The sequence below is a fragment of the Armigeres subalbatus genome, chromosome 2 (assembly GCF_024139115.2).
Source record: "Armigeres subalbatus isolate Guangzhou_Male chromosome 2, GZ_Asu_2, whole genome shotgun sequence".
Taxonomy (NCBI): Eukaryota; Metazoa; Arthropoda; class Insecta; order Diptera; family Culicidae; genus Armigeres; species Armigeres subalbatus.
Genome location: NC_085140.1, coordinates 205,216,296 through 205,238,348, shown reverse-complemented (window position 1 = coordinate 205,238,348; position 22,053 = coordinate 205,216,296). Strand labels below are relative to the sequence as shown.

At 41.4% G+C, this 22,053-nt stretch overlaps 1 protein-coding gene across 1 annotated transcript in view; it reads left to right on the top strand.

Moving 5' to 3' along the window:
- Positions 1 to 20,959, top strand: part of LOC134211540 (ceramide phosphoethanolamine synthase-like) — a 59,387-nt gene extending 38,428 nt beyond the window's left edge. Inside the window, exons 3-5 of the mRNA XM_062688480.1 lie at positions 12,231 to 12,535; positions 12,683 to 12,849; positions 17,964 to 20,959. Of these exons, the coding sequence (XP_062544464.1) occupies positions 12,231 to 12,535; positions 12,683 to 12,849; positions 17,964 to 18,413 (922 nt within the window). The 3' untranslated portion in view covers positions 18,414 to 20,959. The remainder of the gene's footprint in view (positions 1 to 12,230; positions 12,536 to 12,682; positions 12,850 to 17,963) is intronic.
- The last annotated feature ends 1,094 nt before the right edge of the window (positions 20,960 to 22,053 follow it).

The window sequence follows — 22,053 nt, the reverse complement described above, 5'->3', positions numbered from 1 at the left end:
CTTGATTTCATTGATCAGACATTGCACGTATACGCTGATCGAAATGTTTAGACATTATCAACCTAGCATTTTCACTGAGAAGTAAATTGCTTTAACCCTTTCAGGCCCACGGGGTCATATATGACCCCAACAGAAAAATGGATGTATAAAATCGCACGATGGATAAAAGTCCTTCCCCTCGGATATGTTACCTTGCCGCGGTGGGTCGGCTTACGCTATTAGCACTGATATGGCAACCAAAGACATATCCTGTCGTGGTGGTATCACATGTTGACTATTTTTGTTTGGTGCCGCGTTACATATCTGGCATTGACGCACTTATTTACGGCATTTGCATGTGATCCAACGGATCTCGTGTCTTTGAGCCTTGAATGGTAGTGCAGTCAGGCAGAGGCCTTTTTCATCAGTGATAATGATGGGAGTTCTCTTCTTTTCGGCAATACTTTTCTGATGCGTTCCCTGTGACGATAAGTCGTAGCCACGCTTACATTTAGCTAGCTAGGCATTCATTGAAAAACAAAGTATTCAAGACATTCGTAGGGAATTTACTGCTGGATTCACTGAGTAGAAGTTTTTTCAAAACTAGGAACGTGGTACCAGTTTTATTTTGTTATTCCTCACTTCGAAGATCAATAATAAAAAATACCACACATTATAATGATGGTATCTGAACAATCTTATAACGGTTTCATTCTCGATAATTTTTACAAATAGATAGGCAATAGGCGTGATGAAGCTTTAGTTTGCCACCGAAAAGTGAATCCTATAGCTGACCTTGATTAAAACTTAATAGATACTCACCGTAATTAATCAACGATAAAGCTACTTGTTAGGACAGTTTAAAGTTATAGGAAGCCTTGACAAAAAAAATATAATGAAACAAACTAAATTCTTTAACAGTTTCCACTTTTACATGATATAGGGTAAAATGCCCAATAGTGTCATAAGGCTTAAAAAATGTCAACATATTAACTCTGCTTGATATCTAACAACAAGCTCTGCATCCCCTCTTTACGATACATACATAAAACACCCAAATACACGACGTTATTCGTTGAAATCAACATTTAAAAGTCTAACTGAATTCGCCCTATAGTAGACCCCCTGGGGGTCCATAATAGAAAATTGCTTCCCTATAGTCGACACCTCATTTGATTTTCATGTCCCGTTTCGGGACGTTCTTCTTCCCTATTATGGACCCCCTTAAAATATTCCCATAATGGACACTCTCGTGTTTATTTTTTATAGAATTGTTAAAAATCATATAATTTTACTTTCCATAGCATTTCCAATGCATGTAATCAAATCATAGGACTGTAAGGTAGGTTCTCCCGATAGAATTTCATAGCAAAATGTTGACATTGTGCAGTATTAATGCAAAAATGGCTGGAGGGTCCACTATTGGTTGGGGGTCCACTATTGGCCACTATCTTACATTGAGTTTGTAGTGTCGACACAGCTCATGGCGTTCAAGTGGTCTGCCAGGACTCTTCTGCCATTACCCTCTGTAATATCGGCTTTGGATTGACTTGCGCTCTCATTGCCCCACCAAACGCTGCAAAATGAAAATGATGTTCTAGAAGCAATACAAGGATGTGGCTAGGGCTCCGATGCATGGCCAATTAACAGTATTAGGGTAACGGTACCAATAGTGGAGGTATTAGTAGATCCACAAAAGAAAATATTTTTTAAAAATTGATAATTATGGGAAATTTACAGCTTTAATATCTTAGCCAATAGATAAACTAATAAATTTACTAACAAAAATGAGATAGATGTCATTTAACATCAACATTTACCAAATATTGTTTGCATCACTATGGGTACACTGTTCCTTTAGTGGCGGTAAAAATTAATTTTGGTTCCCATAGTGGTGCTATCCATTGGTTTCTTATGAGACTCGCCACTATTGGTACAGTTGCACCACTGTAGGTGCAAGGGAGTCAATTTTGTTAAGGAAAATCATTGTTTTCAATAGTTTTTCAAGCGAAATCTTTAGATAAGTTGCATTTAACGGGATATTTAAAGCACGACGCATCAACTGAAACCATCGTAAAATGTTTAAATATGATAACTTACTTACTTACTTATGGATCCTGTACACCTCCGGTGGTGCAAAGGGCCGACTTAACAGATCTCCATCCTGAGCGTTGCCCGGCTATCGCTTTAACCTGTTGCCAGGTTAGATTTCGGTCGACTTCTTTTATTTCTTTATTGAGGCTTCGCCGCCATGAGCCTCTGAATCTGCCTCTGCTGCGATGTCCCGCTGGATTCCAGTCTAATGCTTGTTTACAGATTTCGTTTCCGCCCCTACGTAGAGTGTGGCCGACCCAGCCCCACTTCCGATCCCGAATTTCTGTTGCTATCGGCCTCTGGTGACAACGACGATAGAGTGCGTTGTTTGAGATCCAGTTGTGTGGCCACCAGGCTCGAATTATATACCGCAGGCATCTGTTAATGAACACCTGCAGCCGTTGAGTATTCTCCACTGATACACACCATGTTTCGCTAGCGTATAACAGCACAGATTTCACGTTTGAGTTGAAAATTCGTTTTTTTTGGTGTGTTCATTTATCTGCCTGTTTTTCCAGATATTTCTTAAACCCGCAAAGGCAGCCCTTGCTTTCTTGATCCGTGCGCCTATGTCGATCTTGGTACCGCCGTCTGACGCCATTCGGCTACCAAGATATTGGAAGCTTTCAACATTCTCCACTGGTTGCCCGGCTACTGTGAAACTGGAAGGAGTCACCGTGTTTACATCCAACGATTTGGTTTGGTTGACGTTGATGACTAAACCTGCCGAGGAGGAGTGCTCTGCAAGGTCATTGAGCTTACTCTGCATATCAGAGCGCCGTTGCGCGAGGAGTGCAACGTCATCAGCCAATTCGAAGTCGTTTAAGTGCTCCATGGTTATAGGCTGCCATAACAGCCCGCGGTTTGGTTCACGGTCAATCGCATTTACCAGAATCTCATCAATTACGATGAGGAACAGTAACGGTGATAGAGTACATCCTTGCCTCACACCAGCTACGACCCGGGTCGGGTCGGACAGGACCCCATTGTGCAGCACTCTACACGAAAAGGCCTCGTACTGTGCTTCGATGAGTCCGATGATTTTCCCAGGAACCCCCTTGCGTCTCAGGGCGCCCCACATATAAATATGATAAATCTCATTAAAACCCCACTACCTCCACTATTGGTGCTACCTCCACTAAGGGTACGGTTACCCTACTGTTTTGTTTTCTCAACGAAAGATTTTATAAGGGGCGCGCCTTCAATGAGATTGCTCTCTGTGAAGGGTCTAAATCAGTGATCCGCAAAGTGCGGCCCGCGGGCCGCATGTGGCCCTCCGAGCCTTTTCCTGCGGCTCGCGAGAGATTTCAGAGAATACATTACATGTGAAATAATGTTGCCTTACACTGCTTCGTCATAAGGATGCTTTTATTCCTAAAAACATGTTAGGGCTCGGCGAAATTCATTTGAAAAAAATGCTAGATAATAAACTCCAGGAAAAATCTGTCGACTACCAACTATCATGTCAACGTGCTTGAAGCTACGGAAAATATTGAACGAAATCAAGATTTTTGTCAATCTACGATATTGATGAAGAAAAGGCTTCAGAAAATTCATTTGATAGGAAAACATTAAAGCAATAATTAATTGCATATTATTCGGCAACTCGGCCGTACGAAAACCATTTTTTTTGTTAAATATCTTGGCTGTGCATATGCACAGCATATGTTTCGAAATGGACAAATTGATATGATATTTGCGAAAAAGAATCCACGTGTCTTGGAGGGACTCGAACCCTCAACCTCCTACTCTCTAGATAGGCGTGATAACCCCTACACAACAAGACCACTTAAAGGTCACGTTTGCGGAAAAGCCATCAGAATCCGAGTACCAACCTCCACCGTCTGAGTACACGCGACCGCTTACGTAAAAGGCAATCAAACTCATCAAATGCTTTAGCCAAGCAAGCCTTTGGCACAGCAGAGTGCGATTGAATTCGTATTCTATACCGTCCCGCCTAGACAATTACTGGGGGGCATGGAGTGCGATCCTCTCGTTTAATAAACAATGTGCACTCGCTTGGCTGTGGATATACAATAGTAAAGCGCATGTGGAGATTGGACAAATCAAGCATCCGAAAGATATTCAATTTGCAAAAAAGAGAGCTAACCGCGGTGGTGGTCTAAATAGTGGGACCGTGTCATGTACTCATGGGAAAACAAAACAAGAACTGTATCGAAACCGGTACTTCATTGCTTCTTAATAGTAATGGAGTAATTCGACATGCACTTAAACACTAAGGATACGGGGTATGCTACAATAGATCTAAAACTCTTCGCAGTGGCACACCCGAACAGGAAAAAAAAATGGCTAGTTGAAGTTTCACACAAGTGAGATTCTTAAAAGAAGATAAGGCCGTTACAAATATTCAATTAACATTTTGTCTTACTGGTCTCCGAAAGGTCAAGGGGGGGGGGGGGATAATAAAAAATAAATATTAAAATGAAAAAAATCAAAAAACTCCTCGGATTTGTTAAAGAATGTTTTGAAAATCCTTAAAATTATCCGAATTTTATACTGTTGCCCCCCTCAAAACATTACTTACTTGATTACTTGATGGGCTACAGCTCTTCGATGAACCTACGCCGAATGGAGTATCCTTCTCCACTGGACTCGATCCTGGGCCAATCGCTTCCAGTCGCCCTGAACATTGAGCGCCCTCAGGTCCTCTTCAACTGCGAAAGGCCATCGTGTACGCGGCCTTCCACGAAGCCTGTGGCCTCTTCCGGGTTCTCTACTAAATATTATCTTCGCTTGTCGTTCTTCCGGCATACGAACAACGTGACCAGCCCACCGTAGTCTGCCGTGTTGTATAAGCTTAATAATATCCAGCCCTTTATACACCTGGTACAATTCGTGATTCATGCGACGCCGCCAGATACCGTTCTCCTGTTTACCGCCGAGTATTGTCCGCAGCACCTTACGCTGAAACACTCCGAGAGCTCTCTGATCAGCCTCCTTTAACGTCCATGTCTCATGGCTGTATAAAGCCACCGGAAGAATCAGAGTAGTATACAGCGCGAGTTTTTTTTTCGTTTGCAGACTACGGGACTTAAGCTGGTTACAAAGTCCGTAATAAGCCCTATTTGCAGCTGCAATACGCCTTTTCACCTCGCGGGTAACATCATTATCGCACGTCACTAATGTTCCAAGATACACAAATTCTTCTACCACTTCAAATTTTTCACCATCCAGCACGATTTCGCTACCATCACCACTAATGAACCCACGTTGATTGCCAGCGACCATGTACTTCGTTTTGCTGGTATTGATCGTGAGTCCAATCCTCGCTGTCTCCCTCTTAAAAGGCGCAAAAGCCTCTTCCACGGCACGGCGATCAATTCCGATAATATCGATATCGTCCGCAAATCCCAGGAGCATATGCGATTTTGTGATAATGGTATCGCTTCTTTGCACACCAGCTCTCCTAATCGCTCCCTCGAGCGCTATATTGAACAGTAGATTCAAAAGTGCATCATCCTGCTTTAATCCATCCAAGGTAACAAATGACGTTGATATTTCATCCGCAACCCTTACACTTGATGATCCGTCCAACGTTAAACGAATCAGCCGTATCAGTTTCGCCAGAAAACCATGTTTAATCATAATTTGCCATAATTTTTTACTAAATCGTACGCCGCCTTGAAATCAATAAACAGATGATGTGTCTGCAAGTTGTACTCCCGGAATTTATCAAGGATTTGTCTCAGGGTAAACATTTGATCCGTCGTTGATAGGCCCTCACGAAAACCTGCTTGGTATTCGCCGACGAAGGTCTCTTCAAGCGGTCTCAATCTGTTGAACAGAATACGGGACATAATTTTGTACGCCGAATTAAGGAGGGTTATTCCTCGGTAATTGGCGCACTCCAGTCTGTACCCTTTCTTAAAGAGAGGGCAAATGAGGCCGTCCAACCAGCTAGCAGGCATTTCCTCGTCTTCCCATATTTTCGACATAATATGGTGCAGAACATCGTAAAGCTGCTCACTGCCATGTTTGAGAAGTTCAGCCGGGAGCTGGTCCTTCCAAGCAGCCTTATTGTTTTTCAGCTCTTTGACAGCTTTTTTAACCTCATCTAGTGTAGGTAATTCCACAGCTTGTCCATCGTCGCTAATATTTATTCTGTTCTCCGATGCACCGTCACTTCCTCCATTCAACAAAGTCTCGAAGTGTTGCTTCCATCTGGCAGCCACTTTAGTTTTATCTGTCAGCAAATTCCCTTGTTGGTCGTTGCACATGACGGGAGATGGCGCTGTCTTTCTCCGCACGCCATTGACAGACTCATAAAACCTCCGCATATCGTTCTGCTCCATTTTTTCCTGCGCCTCACTAATCACTTGTTCTTCGTACTCTTTTTTCTTCCTGCGGTGGGTTCGTTTTTCGGCTGCTCTTGCTTCCTTCTACCGATCTCTATTCGATCGGGTACCTGACACCAACATCCGACTTCTGGCAACGTTCTTCTCGTCTGTCACTCTCTGGCACTCCACATCGAACCAACCCGTCCTGGGTCGCCTCTGTGCAGTGCCTACCACTTCTCGTGCTGTTGTGCTCACCGCTCCATGGATCGACTCCCATAGATCGTTGATGTTGTCGCTAACGTTGATTGCACTTATCCGTTCGTCGAGCTTCTGGCGGTACTCAGCCGATACTCCTTCCGCCGACAATCGCTGGATATTGTAACGCATCGTTCGCTGTGATCTTTCGTTCGATACAGTTGACAACCGTGATCGAATTTTACTGACAACGAGGTAGTGATCAGAGTCAATGTTCGGACCTCTGAATGTCCGCACATCGATAACATCCGAGAAATGGCGCCCATCCACCAGAACATGGTCTATCTGGTTGCAAGTTTCACCATTTGGGTGTCTCCAGGTGTGCTTTCGAATGTTCTTTCGTGCAAAGTAGGTGCTACTGATGGCCATCTCTCTGGCAGCAGCAAAATTTACTAGCCGTAGGCCGTTGTCATTGGTAGCGGAGTAAAGGCTCTCCCTACCGATTATGGGACGGAAAAAGTCCTCTCTACCGACCTGAGCGTTAGCGTCTCCGATAACAATTTTCACGTCATGCTTTGGGCACTCTCCATAGGCTTTATCAAGACATTCATAAAACGTGTCCTTCACGTCGTCGGATTTATCGTTTGTCGGTGCGTACACGTTGATTAGGCTGTAATTGAAGAATTTGCCCCGTATCCTCAACACAGATTCGTTCGCTAATGGGTTTCCACCGCATCACTCGCTTCATCTGATTGCCCATCACTACGAAACCAACTCCATGCTCTGCTTTTTCACCGCCGCTGTGATAGATGTTATACTTGAATGCAGTATTGGTCGTGGGGTCCACGGCTCGGAATTCACGTTCTCCGGATCTAGGCCATCGGACTTCTTGAATAGCAGCCACGTTCACTCCAACCTTCTGCAGTTCACGAGCCAGAAGGCTCACTCTTCCAGGTTCATTTAGGGTCCTGACATTCCAGGTACCGAGTTTCCAATCATAGTCCTTATTTCGTTGCCGGGCCGGTTGCCAAAAATAACGTTCTCTTTTTCTTCTATCTCCATTTTTCGTGGTATTTGAGAGGCTTCAGTAAGCTACCTTACCGGGGTCGCGTTACCTACATCGCGATGATGGGGCTGCCACCTTAGCTATAGCTGACGCGATACAGCATTTCGTTAATCAGTCGCTGGGTACCAGGCAGACGCTGTTTGAGACGCACCTCCTGGTGAACAGACGCTCGAGGCGTACCTTCTCACTCTAGCTGATGTCAGAAGGACAACAGTGCCCAGGCTGCACTACCAGCTAAGTACACAACCCTTAGCTGGCGGGCTTTTGTCATCGGACGACCCGTGGAAGCGTGAGATAGGGACTTGTGGGGACCAGAGCTCTGTTGGGCGCTCCTTCCTTGATGTCAACCCACCATTTTGCAGCCCCCTCAAAACATTATTTTTTGCAAAAAAAATCCGAAGGTGGGGGGGGCAAATAGTTTTTAAATATTTGTATCGGCCTAATAAAATGCTATATATAATAGCCCTGTTTGTCTGTCCGGTGACTAGCCAACCAGACGCAGCACGCGAGGAAATTCTCACAAAAAATAAAATATTTGACACTTCAATACTTCGGATGCATTAAACAAAACCAGTGACAACCTTAGACAACCAGACACAGCATTTGATGAAAAAAATCACAGACAACAGACGTTGAAAATTTTGATTTTTTAAATGCATAAATTAATGAACCGTTTATATTAAAAAAAAAAAACACTTGCCACGGGCGCTACTGCGTCCACAAATAAAATCAAGTTTCAAATAATAATCAAATAGGGTAGAATACGGCATTGGCAGGGTGCGACGGTTGTTGGCACCCTCAACAATATTTGCGTTTTCCAGCAAACATACACTATTTATGAACATAATTATGATTCAATCACACAATTTCATGTCTAAGCTTTTATTTGAATAAGTTGTTTGTGTAAAAGTAGCAGGATTTGATGTGTTAATCACCGAAACAAATTTGCACGTACGAAATCCTTGCTATTATTGCATTGCCAAAGAAAGCAGCGCACGAAAAGCAAACAATCATAACCATTCCCGTTCCTACATAGCGCATTTCAACCATAAATAATTGCCTACTTTTAGGGTATTATCTATTATTCAACTGTGAAACGTAGTGTAAGAATGGGGTGGCTCCAGCGGCTGTATAGGACAGTGCTGCCCATTATTCATATATGAAGACTTACGAGGTGGAATATTTTATTAATATACTATACTACCAGAACCGACGAGCTTCGTTTCACCTAACATTGATTAATTTTATATTTTTTATATTATTTAAAAGACGATTAAGTATTCGAAATTTGCAAATTTTGATTCCATTTTTTGGATGATTTTCGATTTAAGCAGAAATTTGTATTTCATTTGTATGGGAGCCCCCCTTCCAGAAGAGGAGGGGTCTAATACCATCAAAAGAACCTTCATCGTTCCCAAAAACCTCTACATACAAATGTTCATGCCGTTTCCTAGTCTATAAGGGCAGACAGACAAAAATTCATTCTTATGTGTATAGATTTGGTTTTACGTAGTTTACGTCGAGCGGTCGTGTCTTGTACACAACCACCATGATTTTTTTGATGAAACAAACATATTATGTGAGGACCGCAAAGAGCAAGTTGTATATTTGAAACTGGTTGATAGACTTTTGCTTACGACTCTAAGGCATTACCAAAGAGAAAAGATGTAAATCTTGGCAGCGGACAAAAAGCATTTAAGTTCTTTTCTCCAAAATGGCCAACATTATTCAAATAGGTTAAAAATGGTAAAAGTTATGATAATATCAATATCTGGGTACACGGGTACCCTATCTGCCATTCACGTCTGTTTTTTTGTTGGCCGCATAAGGGTTAAATTTGTTTTACAATGTGTTTAAATGCTTTTGCCTATATGTCTACATCACATAAAATTGATGCCAAGGCTAAAAATCCATGTTTTGTTTTAAGCAATTTGATAAACAATAAGGTTTGTTCCAAAATTGAGTGAAGCGAGATGAGCGTGCGGCCGATAATTATGAATGAATTTTACTACTGGAGGATATAAACAACCAGCATTTGGCACCAATACATTACCAGTTTTCTACTTCCATGTCTAGTTGCTAAAGGGAGCAAACTCATTGCTGATAATAGAAATTGCTATGCCAATAGAAGAAACGTTGACCTGTTATTTTATATTAAATTTACTGAGTTTGTGGTAAAAGCTGTTATATTTAGTGAACACCAATCATCAAAGAAAGAGCATATTAATGTATACCAGTTGAACTATACCTGTGTTTTAGTGTATTTATTCATTATTTTTATCATTCTATTTGGCGAATGTCTTAGACTGCCAAGAATAGATATTTTCCCCTAGTACCGATTTCACCGACCTCTGTTGTTCAAGTCTCGTTTAATAATTTCTTAACAAAAGTCTACGTTATACTAATAGCAAATATATATTCATCTGATCCTTGACATTCGACTATTCTACCATGAAATCAACATTAGATTCGCATTAAAAAATATGCTCTATCTGTAGGAAAGGGGAATGTCACCAGAAAAAGTCCTTGTCACTTATATTTAAAGCAGGTGAAATCGACGAGAAAATCCTTTCTCTTTAGTTAGGTTGTTAGAATGTCCCGAATTGTTTAAAATAAAGCTAGTAGAATTATTAATTTGAAAACAATACAAAAACCCCTTTAAACTATCCTACTTTAAATTTTACCAATATTCTAAAAATAATCGATTTTATTGCAATTAATTGCATATTATTTGGCAACTCGGCCGTACGAAAATCATTTTTTTATTAAATATCTTGGCTGTGCATCCTCCAAGACACGTTGATTCTTTTTCGCAAATTTCATATCAATTTTTCCATTTCGAAACATGTGCTGTGCATATGCACAGCCAAGATAATTAACAAAAACGATTTTATTGATTAATCGATTAGCTGCTGTCGATTAATCGGAACAATCGATAATCGCCTTATAAAAAAAATCAGAAATTCCTAGTTGCTAATTTCGGTCGTCGGCACCCACACATGGTCGGTTGTCGGCACCCCCTTTTTGAAGGGAGATATCAAGACAAATCAAAATTAATTGCCTAATTTCAGGTTATTAGCCACGAAGTCTGCAAAAATAATTATTTTTGAAAGCCCAATTAAATTTGTATACATAATGCACTTCATTACCATTAACATAATTATTCTCAGGGGCTTTTTACAAATTACGTAAAACTTTAGAGGGAGGGGGGTTCAAAATTGCCAAATTTAGCATTATGTAATTTGTGGAAGAACCCAACGCCCTCAACTCATCTATATACATAAAAATTCAATTTCTGTCTGTCTGAACCTTATAGACTTCGAGACTACTGAACCAATTGGCGTGAAAATTTGTATGCAGAGAAAAAGACAGGGACACCGTCTTCGACCATAGGTCGTACAGACTGAACACTTAACACCTAGTCAACGGACAGCACACATAACCACCCAGTGGACCAGTGGAGAATTTTTCTATCACGAAAAGTTTCCTCCTTACAGGGGCGGGAATTGAACCCACGCTCCATAGCCCATGCGTCTAGACGATTGACGTCGCTAACCGCACGGTCACGAAGCCCACGGTTTTGGGACCAGGGAAGGTACTTAAGATGGTTCGAGACCCATTCCTCCTTTGGAGAGGAGGGCTCCCATAAAAGTGAAACAGAAATTTCTGCATATCTCGAAAACTAAGCAGAACATAAATCAATTTTAAGCGAAACGAAGTTCGTCGGGTCTGCTAGTATTAAATATAAATATCATAAAATCAACAGTTTACAAAATTATTATTTAAAATTTTCTAATAAATAAAATAAAGCAAATTTTTGCACCAATGGAACTGCAGTTCTTACCGTATGCCTATAGGCTTCCATAGGTATGCAAATATCATTAAATACTTTGTTCAATTGGGCAAAAGTTATGAACTAAGAACAAAAGGATGCCGACAACCGACCACCTTCCTCCATATATAAACACAGCTGATCTTAAGACGAATCGATTAGTGGAAAAAAGTAATGCAAACTCATTTATACATATGTGTATATAGAGATTACATTGCGCAAACTTATCGAGTTTTAGTTATCGGCATTGCTTTCATTAGCGTTTCATAGTAATTATCAAAATTTTGGCATCATCTTAAAATGTTTTAAGAAATAAAAATCAACAAAAAATATATTTTTTTAAATAATTTCAGATCTCGTCGTTTCATTTGGCATAAAAAAAATTTCAAAGGGGAGAACCATGGAAAAATGTTTATTATGGGCAAAAATTTAGAAAGTTTGATCGATAAGACCATGTATGTACTTGCATGTGGTAAAAAAACTTGTTAGCTTCGTCGTCCGATGAAAATCATTTTTTTGTCAAAATTTCTATTGGCATTCTAGAGCATGTATTTGTGATTTTGATTCTTATTGGTAGCTTTCAATTATGACCCACAAAGAAATCAAATACTTGCAGGGTCATTTTTCTATTCTACAAATTTCAATCCAAAACAGAAACGAATTCACCATCTCAGTGTAAACCGACAAGCTTTCATTTTATACCACTATGTACGTAGATATACACAACACACTGTATGAACTATTTTTTTGTCTCTTCTCTTTGCAGAATGGTATTATTACGGCGCTTTTTTGCGCTAGCCGGCACCGTGTTCCTGCTCCGTTGCGTGACGATGCTTATTACGTCATTGAGCGTACCGGGAACGCATCTGGAGTGTACCCCGCACGATCATAAATTCGACGATAGCTCTAGTAGTGCGAGGATTACGGAAATGGTCTATCTGCGCATCAGCCGAGCCTACACCATCTGGAGCGGTTTGGGAATGTCGATCCAGGGTGTGCGGACGTGCGGCGACTATATGTTCAGCGGCCACACGGTGGCGTTGACATTGCTCAACTTTTTCATTACTGAATGTAAGTGATCAGCAAAAGTGCCGCCGCTCGGTGCAGTGCAAGCACCTTGGCATGGATTCGCCGACTTTTAGTTGACACTGACTGGGGCTAGATAATGCTGATTTGAATTTTAATCGTTTCATGTGCATTCATCTCTTTCTCCCGCAGATACCCCTCGTAATTTGTACTTTCTGCACACGCTGACCTGGCTCCTCAACATGTTCGGAATATTTTTCATACTGGCCGCACATGAACATTACTCAATCGATGTGTTTGTTGCCTTCTACATTACTTCCAGGCTGTTTCTCTACTATCATACTTTGGCTAATAATCAGGTAAGTGCGTGAATGCTGAGGGTACTTATATGTAATTCTCTACTTCTACAGATCAGTAGGATTATACAAAAATGCATATGTATAACTTTTGACTTTCGTGTACACCAGAATTATTCCCAAAAATACTTAAAACAAATGTAATACTGTTTGAATCAGTTACGACGGCAGTGTTGAATGGATAACATTATCTTTGTATTATTTATTATTTATTTAATCAGACTAAGGCCGAAGTGGCCTGTGCGGTATATAAGAGTCTTCTCCATTCGGCTCGGTCCATGGCTACACGTCGCCAACCACGCAGTCTACGGAGGGTCCGCAAGTCATCTTCCACCTGATCGATCCACCTTGCCCGCTGCGCACCTCGCCTTCTTGTGCCCGTCGGATCGTTGTCGAGAACCATTTTCACCGGGTTACTGTCCGACATTCTGGCTACGTGCCCGGCCCATCGCAGTCGTCCGATTTTCGCGGTGTGAACGATGGATGGTTCTCCCAACAGCTGATGCAATTCGTGGTTCATTCGCCTCCTCCACGTACCGTCCGCCATCTGCACCCCACCATAGATGGTACGCAGCACTTTCCTTTCGAAAACTCCAAGTGCGCGTTGGTCCTCCACGAGCATCGTCCAGGTCTCGTGTCCGTAGAGGACTACCGGTCTAATTAGCGTTTTGTAGATTGTCAGTTTGGTACGGCGGCGAACTCTATTCGATCGGAGCGTCTTGCGGAGTCCAAAGTACGTACGATTTCCAGCCACTATGCGTCTCCGAATTTCTCTGCTGGTGTCATTTTCGGCAGTCACCAGTGAGCCCAAGTACACAAATTCTTCTACCACCTCGATTTCGTCACCACCGATGCAAACTCGTGGTGGGTGGCTCACATTGTCTTCTCTTGAACCTCTTCCTATCATGTACTTCGTCTTCGACGTGTTGATGACTAGTCCGATCCGCTTAGCTTCCCTCTTCAGTCTGATGTAGGCTTCCTCCATCTTCTCAAAGTTACGTGCCATAATATCTATGTCGTCGGCGAAACCAAATAGCTGGACGGACTTATTGAAAATTGTACCACTCGTGTTAATCCCTGCTCTTCGTATTACCCCTTCCAAAGCGATGTTGAATAGCAAACACGAAAGACCATCACCTTGCCGTAACCCTCTGCGGGTTTCGAAGGGAATCGAGAATGCCCCTGAAACTCGAACTACGCACATCACCCGATCCATCGTCGCTTTGATCAACCGTGTCAGTTTATCCGGAAAACCGTGTTCGTGCATTAGCTGCCATAGCTGGTCCCGATCGATTGTATCATATGCGGCTTTGAAGTCGATGAATAGATGATGTGTGGGCACGTTGTATTCGCGGCATTTCTGCAGTACTTGGCGAATGGCGAACACCTGGTCCGTGGTGGAGCGTTCGCCCATAAAACCCGCCTGGTACTGCCCCACGAACTCCCTTGCAGTTGGTGCTAGTCGACGGCATAAAATTTGGGAGAGTACCTTGTAGGCGGCGTTCAGCAATGTGATTGCGCGGTAGTTGCTACAATCTAGCTTATCGCCCTTTTTGTAGATGGGACACACGACACCTTCCATCCACTCCTGCGGCAAAACTTCCTCCTCCCAAATCTTGGTAATGACCCAGTGCAGCGCTCTAGCCAGTGCCTCACCACCGTGTTTAAATAGCTCTCCTGGTAGTTGGTCAACCCCAGGGGCTTTGTTGTTCTTCAGCCGGCCAATCTCCTCCTGGATTTCCTGGAGATCCGGAGCCAGTAGAATTATGTCCTGCGCGCGTTCTCCCAGGTCCATCACCATACCGCCATCTTCGTCTGCCACATCGCCATTCAGGTGTTCTTCGTAGTGCTGCCGCCACCTTTGGATCACCTCACGCTCGTTCGTAAGAAGGTTCCCGTTTATGTCCTTACACATATCAGGCTGTGGCACGTGGCCCTTACGTGAACGGTTTAACTTCTCATAGAACTTTCGTGTGTTATTAGCGCGGTACAGTTGCTCCGTTTCTTCACGGTCTCGATCTTCCTGCTGGCGCTTTTTCCTCCGGAAAATCGAGTTTTGTCTGTTCCGCGCCTGTTTATATCGTGCCTCGATCGCCCTCGTGCGGTGTTGCAGCAATCTCGCCCATGCTGCATTCTTCTCTTCTACTAACTGCTCACATTCGCCGTCATACCAGTCGTTTCTCTGATCCGGGGGCACCGTGCCAAGTGCAGCGGTTGCGGTGCTACCAATGGCGGATCGAATATCTCTCCAGCCATCTTCAAGAGACGCTGCGCCTAGCTGCTCTTCCGTTGGAAGTGCCACTTCCAGCTGCTGCGCGTATTCTTGGGCTAGTCTATCATCTTGTAGCCGCCCAATGTTAAGCCGCGGCGTCCGACTTCGACGCGTGTTGTACACCGTCGAGAGTTTTGAAGCGCAGGCATACTGCAACGAGGTAGTGGTCGGATTCAATATTCGCACTGCGGTAAGTGCGGACGTTCGTGATGTCGGAGAAGAATTTACCGTCGATTAGAACGTGGTCGATTTGGTTTTCCGTTTCTTGGTTAGGTGATCTCCATGTGGCCTTGTGGATATTTTTGCGGGGAAAGAAGGTGCTTCGGACTACCATTCCGCGGGAGGCTGCGAAGTTTATGCATCGTTGGCCGTTGTCATTCGATACGGTGTGCAGACTATCCGGTCCGATGACCGGTCTATCCATTTCCTCCCTTCCTACCTGTGCGTTCATGTCACCGATGACGATTTTGACGTCCCGCAGTGGGCATCCATCGTATGTCTGCTCCAGCTGTGCGTAGAACGCTTCTTTCTCGTCGTCGGGTCTCCCTTCGTGTGGGCAGTGCACGTTGATGATGCTATAGTTGAAGAAACGGCCTTTCATCCTCGGCTTGCACATCCTTGCGTTGATTGGCTGCCACCCAATCACGCGTTGGCGCATCTTACCCAGCACTATGAAGCCGGTTCCCAGCTCGTTGGTGGTGCCACAGCTTTGGTAGAAGGTAGCCGCTCGATGCCCGCTTTTCCACACTTTCTGTCCTGTCCAGCAAATCTCCTGCAGCGCCACGACGTCGAAGTTGCGGGGATGTAATTCATCGTAGATCATCCTGTCGCAACCTGCGAAACCTAGCGACTTGCAATTCCATGTTCCAAGCTTCCAATCGTGATCCTGTATTCGTCGCCTAGGTCTTTGCCGATTATATCGAGTCGCATTATCTCTTATATTGTTCGTAATGATTGGTTTTCTAGGCGGCTTATTGGGCCAGCGCAAACCTCCTGTCTCGTCGGAGGGCCGTCGTGTCAGGGCTGTTTAGCGTCCCACCTAACACCAGGACTTGGGCTTGTGCGCTTTGAGCGGCACACGGTCGCTTCGTTGGGCCCTACTTGCGGATACATGCAGCTTTTTATAGAGGTTTAACAGGGCCCACGGTCAAACCCCACCACATCCTAGGCAAGCCCCACAACTCGCAGATGGCCTGGGGAGGGGTCGTCAAGCCCTTGGACATAGTCCCTGCTGCCCTGCTGCACATTATCTTTGTACGACTGGCGAATCGCTTCAAAGGGAATGAATGTGTGCCAAGCCAATCTTATATCTACACAGGATTCTGTTTTTACCCAGCTCTTCGCAACTTGTTTGAAAAAAAACCCAGATTAATCCACCTACAGTGAGATTTTGACCCTTCCTTAATAAAAAGGAAATATTTTCAGACTCCAGTATTTAAAACGAGATAAAACTACTCAACCTCCCACGGCGATTGAAAGTGTAAATGACAAATTAATTGCCTACCAAAAGGCGGATTCCATGGGTTGAGTGACAACAAAACGAATGATTCTGCACTGTACGTCAGGTTGCCTATCTATCAGGCGCTCGTCGGATTGAATAGCTATTGTAACATGTGGTAACATGGTTGGTTAGAAACTATCGTAACGCTGGCAGCATGTATACTCGTAATTTCCAGAGACCTTGATATTAATTAATCCAGAACTAACTTAATCAGTCATTGATCTAAACGAAACTCAATAGCGTTCAATAATAACATATATTTTGCCTTATGGCTGCCTAATGGTGTTTAATACCTTAAAAATGAGCGAGATTTATATGGTAGTAAATTTTAGAATTTGCACACATACGCACACATACATGCATATAAGTAGTCTATTAGTATCTCAAAACATGCTCACATTTATTAACTAGCTTTCACTAAATAAATTTTTGAAATCCCTTCAAATTTTTACGTTTTTGCTTTTCTGGGAAGGTTTTGTGGTACATGCTTCTATCTGTTCCTCAATTAAAATCAATTGTTTCTTTGAAACAAATCCGAAAAATAAGCATATTTTCATATCATATCACTTGTTGTAATTATATTTTCAATATTAAAGTGAATTTGTTTCAATTGCCATACATTTTATTTCATAATTCAAGAGGTTTATTGATAGATTAATACATAACACGCCTGCGTAACGCATACAAAGTGAAATTATAGACACTTCCGAAGGAAGGGTCAAAAACAAAATAATTTAAAGAAAAATCACATGGTAATTAAAATGTAAACGTTGAGGATAAGTTCAAAATTGAAAAAATGTAAATCATGTAGAAATAGAATTCAATTTGGCGATCAACCTACCCAGTCATACAATTTTAGAGAGCATGTTTCGTGTGATTCGAGAAAACCGCTTCGGAAGGTTCCAAAAGACATAAATGGCTAGACATTAAAACAAACTAAATTACGAATGACTGAAAAAATAAGAAGTGCACAGAAAAATGATTGAAGAACTAGATGATATAACTTTAAAAACTGTTAAAAATGCGCTTCAACTTTCGTTCGAAAGAGCATTCGAACGTAAATAATAATATGGGTGCATGTAAGTTCTGGTGCAGAGGTTTCTTGATTTTCCTTACTACAAGAATATTCGTGATTGTTACTTTAAAATAGGAATGATTTCTTTTCTTTTATTATAGTGTTTTTTTTAATTGAATAAGATTGAATAAATGGTAATTCGGCATGTAGTCAATATCTTTGGAAGAACTTGAAAGCTTGAAGGCAGCAGTATCTCAGCGAACCTCACTTCCGATAACTAAAGTTATTCAACTCTATACTAACTATTCATTTATTCATTCTACTTCCAGGCTCTTATGTCTCATGACTCCAACCGTACGCGCATCTGGTTTCCCATGTTCAGCTATTTCGAGAGTTCTGTCGATGGCATCATTCCAAATGATTACGACACGGTAAACGGAGTGCTTCACAAGCTGTTCGAATGTGTTTTGTACGTGAAGGATGTCTGCATGCTGACGGCCCGGCGCTTCTGGATAGCTCACGGCAACATTGAAGCACTGAGGGAGAAGCACAAGCACCTGCTGAACGCCAATACTCAGCTGTTATTTCCGAATAATTTGGTACCATCAGGAGGATCAACGGCAACCGCACCAGATGGGAAGCCCGCCAAGTGTAACAATATTAACGCCGATTCCAACGCCAGTATGAAGCGGAAATCATTTAGTAACTCTCCGATGGAGAAAGAGTTTTCAGGATCAGAACCTGAAAAAGCTAACGACTCAAACAAAAAAGAACTGTAAATATGTTATGATAAGATTCCTTCGCATTCTTGTTTTAAGGAGAATAAGTTACTCGCTGTTTCCTAAAGGTATGGCTTTAATGTTAGAAATTGTTTCTGTTGCCGAGCTATGAACAGTTAAATAAGTTATTTGTTAAAGTAGAAGTCATTGTTGCTACATCTTCAGTACTCAAACTATTTAAACCATCAAGAAAGTTATCATATTATTTATTATAATTGCTGTAATATAGAGATAGGTATGTGATATTATTTGGAAAAAATAGGAAACACAAAAATGTTAATGTTAGCAAACTGAATCAGTATCAGTTGTCAATATCAAAGTGAATGATCTCTGCAGAATTCTTTTTGCATAAAATAGACTTCCTCTAATCATAAATTTATAGCGCAAGTAACTTGTCCTCTATTTTGAAATTCATTCCGTCATTCGGCACTCGTCACCGTAAATCTACGTTAATCCCTCTAGACACGGTAAGACCGGTACATTTAATAATAGCGTCATGATTGTGTACAGATATGTGCTACACAGTTGAAATTTGCTCTTTTATTTTTCACAATTTTTAACAATCAATATTCACGCCGGTGTATTTGGTGTGCACCATTTTGTCAGATTGAAGTGACATTTCGAAAACTCAAATATCCATCTATTAGTTGCACCAACTGAATGAATTTGCTCTTACGTTTGCTACATGTTTTGATCCTCCTACTTCTCCATACTAGGCAGCTCTTTCCCAATTTTCTCTTAAGGCTTGATTTCTTTATTGCATTGATCACCGCTTCAATTAAACCAATAAAAAATTAGGATCGTTTTGATCAACGTGTGACTTTATCGAAATTAATTTATTGATTTTTTCGGTGAAAATTATACTACTCAAAGTGAAAGGGAGTAGATAAAAAAATGAAGATTCGATTGACACCGCAAGCGAGCGGCAAGTGTAAAATTAATAGAAACTGAAGATTAGCAGAGGACCGATATGTAAGAACAAGCATTGTCGAAATCACTGTTATTCTTCTCTGGGACATTCTGCCTAACGTCCACCCAAGGAAGACTTGGATAGTGACGTGGTGATCAATGTACCAAGATAGGCAGAAATTATAGCGATTTCAACCAGCTAATAAGCTGTTCGGCAAGCGTAAACAGTTCTATTGATTCGTGGCTTATTTTCAGAGATTCATACAAAAGCACGCTAAAACTCTTCACGTATATCTCTCGCAAGCCAATACTTCGTCCAAATTGAAAACGTCACTATCCAAGCCGTTCCTGGGTAGACGTTAGGCAGAATAACAACGATTTCAACAATGCTTGTTCCTTCTGGTCCTCTGCTAATCGTCAGTTTCTATATATTTCACACTTGCCGCTCGTTTGTGGTGTCAGCCGTATATGTATCATCATTACTTTCATCTACTCCTTTTCGCTTTGAGTTTGTCAACGAAAATAAGCAATCGATGAATCAAAATAGCAAAAAAAAAACAGCATACTTCAGTAAACAACATCTTCACACATTTAATGGTTTTAATGACGAACATTACATTTGGACATGTTAGAATTCGACAAAAATATTTTAATTCATTGTTTCCATTTTCTTCAAATTTTACAAATTTTTAATAAAGTGCCAATATTCCAATCAGAGAAAAATACCATTGCTGAGCTTCGTTCACGCCGTTGTAGCAAATATAATAAACGGAAATAAGCACTTAGATTTACTCGCAAACCGTGTCTAAAGGGGTGATATATACTAAGTTCAGACTAAGAGCTTGTTATATATAATTAAGCTCTCGAGACGATGATAAAGGTCTTGTCCCAATTTTATAACGCTGTTTTATGTGCGTAGTATGAACATAAACTAAATATACTCTATAATATATGATAAAGAATCTTGGGCTAACACATTAGAGCAATCAAAGTTCCACTCAGAAAACATTAGACACTAGTATTACATTTTCAATGCAATTGATGACTTTATACAAACCAGGGCAACATAAACCAAAATACATGAAACAAAATCTTTCCTCCGAGCCTACTGAACAAAAGTTAATAATTATGTTGAAGAGTGAAAACCAGCATCTATCAACAGTTGAATACACACCCATCAGTTACTGTTTTGTATTAAAGAAAATAAAAGTTTATCAAGAGTCTAGTCCATAAACTATTTAATACAAAAAAGAACAATCTATTGGAAATATTGGAAATGTGCAACTCTCGTTCTAGGACTTTTTACATTCTTCCATCATATACATTAGGATTTTTTACGAAAACTAGCAAACGTACTATCTTCCCGTAAGCTTACCAACCAAATAGAAACCAAACGATATGTAAAAGCAGAAGGTTAGTACCATTTTCTACGAACCTAAATATAGAACCTTTGACGCACATTTGATATAACTTATTACAGTAGAACAGACTTTTTTCCTTTCCATTTTTTAATAACATTGTATGTTAAAATTACAAATAGATATAACGAGCAAAAATTTTTGAAATTGAGGTTAAACTATTCAAAACAACAAAAAAAACTGTGGGATAAATAAAAAATGCTTATGGGATAAATAATATTTATTGCTTTTTTATCTTTCCATTATAACAAAGTTGTAGTTGTACTTTACTGGATGCAGCCTATGGAAGTCTGCAAATTGTCTTCCACTTTATCATTCCCCTTGTTCGCTATCGAGAACCATTCTCACCGGGTTATTGTCAGACATTTTGGGTTAGAGCCTGGCCTGATTTAGCAGAAGCCGTTTCAAGTTTACATGCTAATCAGTATGGGGAAATTTACCTTTTCATTATTCTTCCCCATTAAGCGATGGTTCAAAGAAAACCTACATAGCTGAAAGGAATACTCAAGAGCTTTCACATAGCGAAAACCGCATCTTGATTGAGCGCCCCAATAATTAGAAATCGATTTTAATACAGGTTGCAAATCTTTAGCATAGATTGAACTTATCATTTCATTTTCATTAAGTATTCAGCCAATAACTAATTCCAGAGGCGGAATTCCGAAATGTGTTGTATGGCGGACTTCTAGGGCTATGTTACATTGCTCGATGTCCAATATTTACATCGTGAAACGCTAGTATAACTTAACATACTCAATGACAATAACACTTATTATCAGAAAAATATATTAAGCTCTTTTAGTGGAATATATTAAACCGTCTAAGACGAATTAAGTACTGTCCATTTAATTCCACCAGTTAATTTTCGTTATCTTTGCAGATACGTATTTCGACCACAACTGTGTGGTCGTCTTCAGTGTCTTGTACTTGACTCGACTTAATGGTTTCAACGAGTCAAGTACAAGACACTGAAGACGACCACACAGTTGTGGTCGAAATACTTATCTGCAAAGATAACGAAAATTAACTGGTGGAATTAAATGGACAGTACTTAATTCGTCTTAGACGGTTTACTTATTATCATTTAGTATATGAAGTGTCTTCGGGTTGCAGGGGTGGTCCGACAGTTCCGGTGGTGGATGACATCCACACTGGCGGTGCCCTACATACCCGAAGCTCTTACTTCTTCTTCTTTCTTCGACAGGTTGGCGATTCGAGTGCCGAGGTCCGTTCGGCGGTTCCGGTTGGCAAAAGACTTCCGGTTCGCTGGCGGCCCGACGCCCCCGAGACTAAACACTGCTCACTGAGACAAA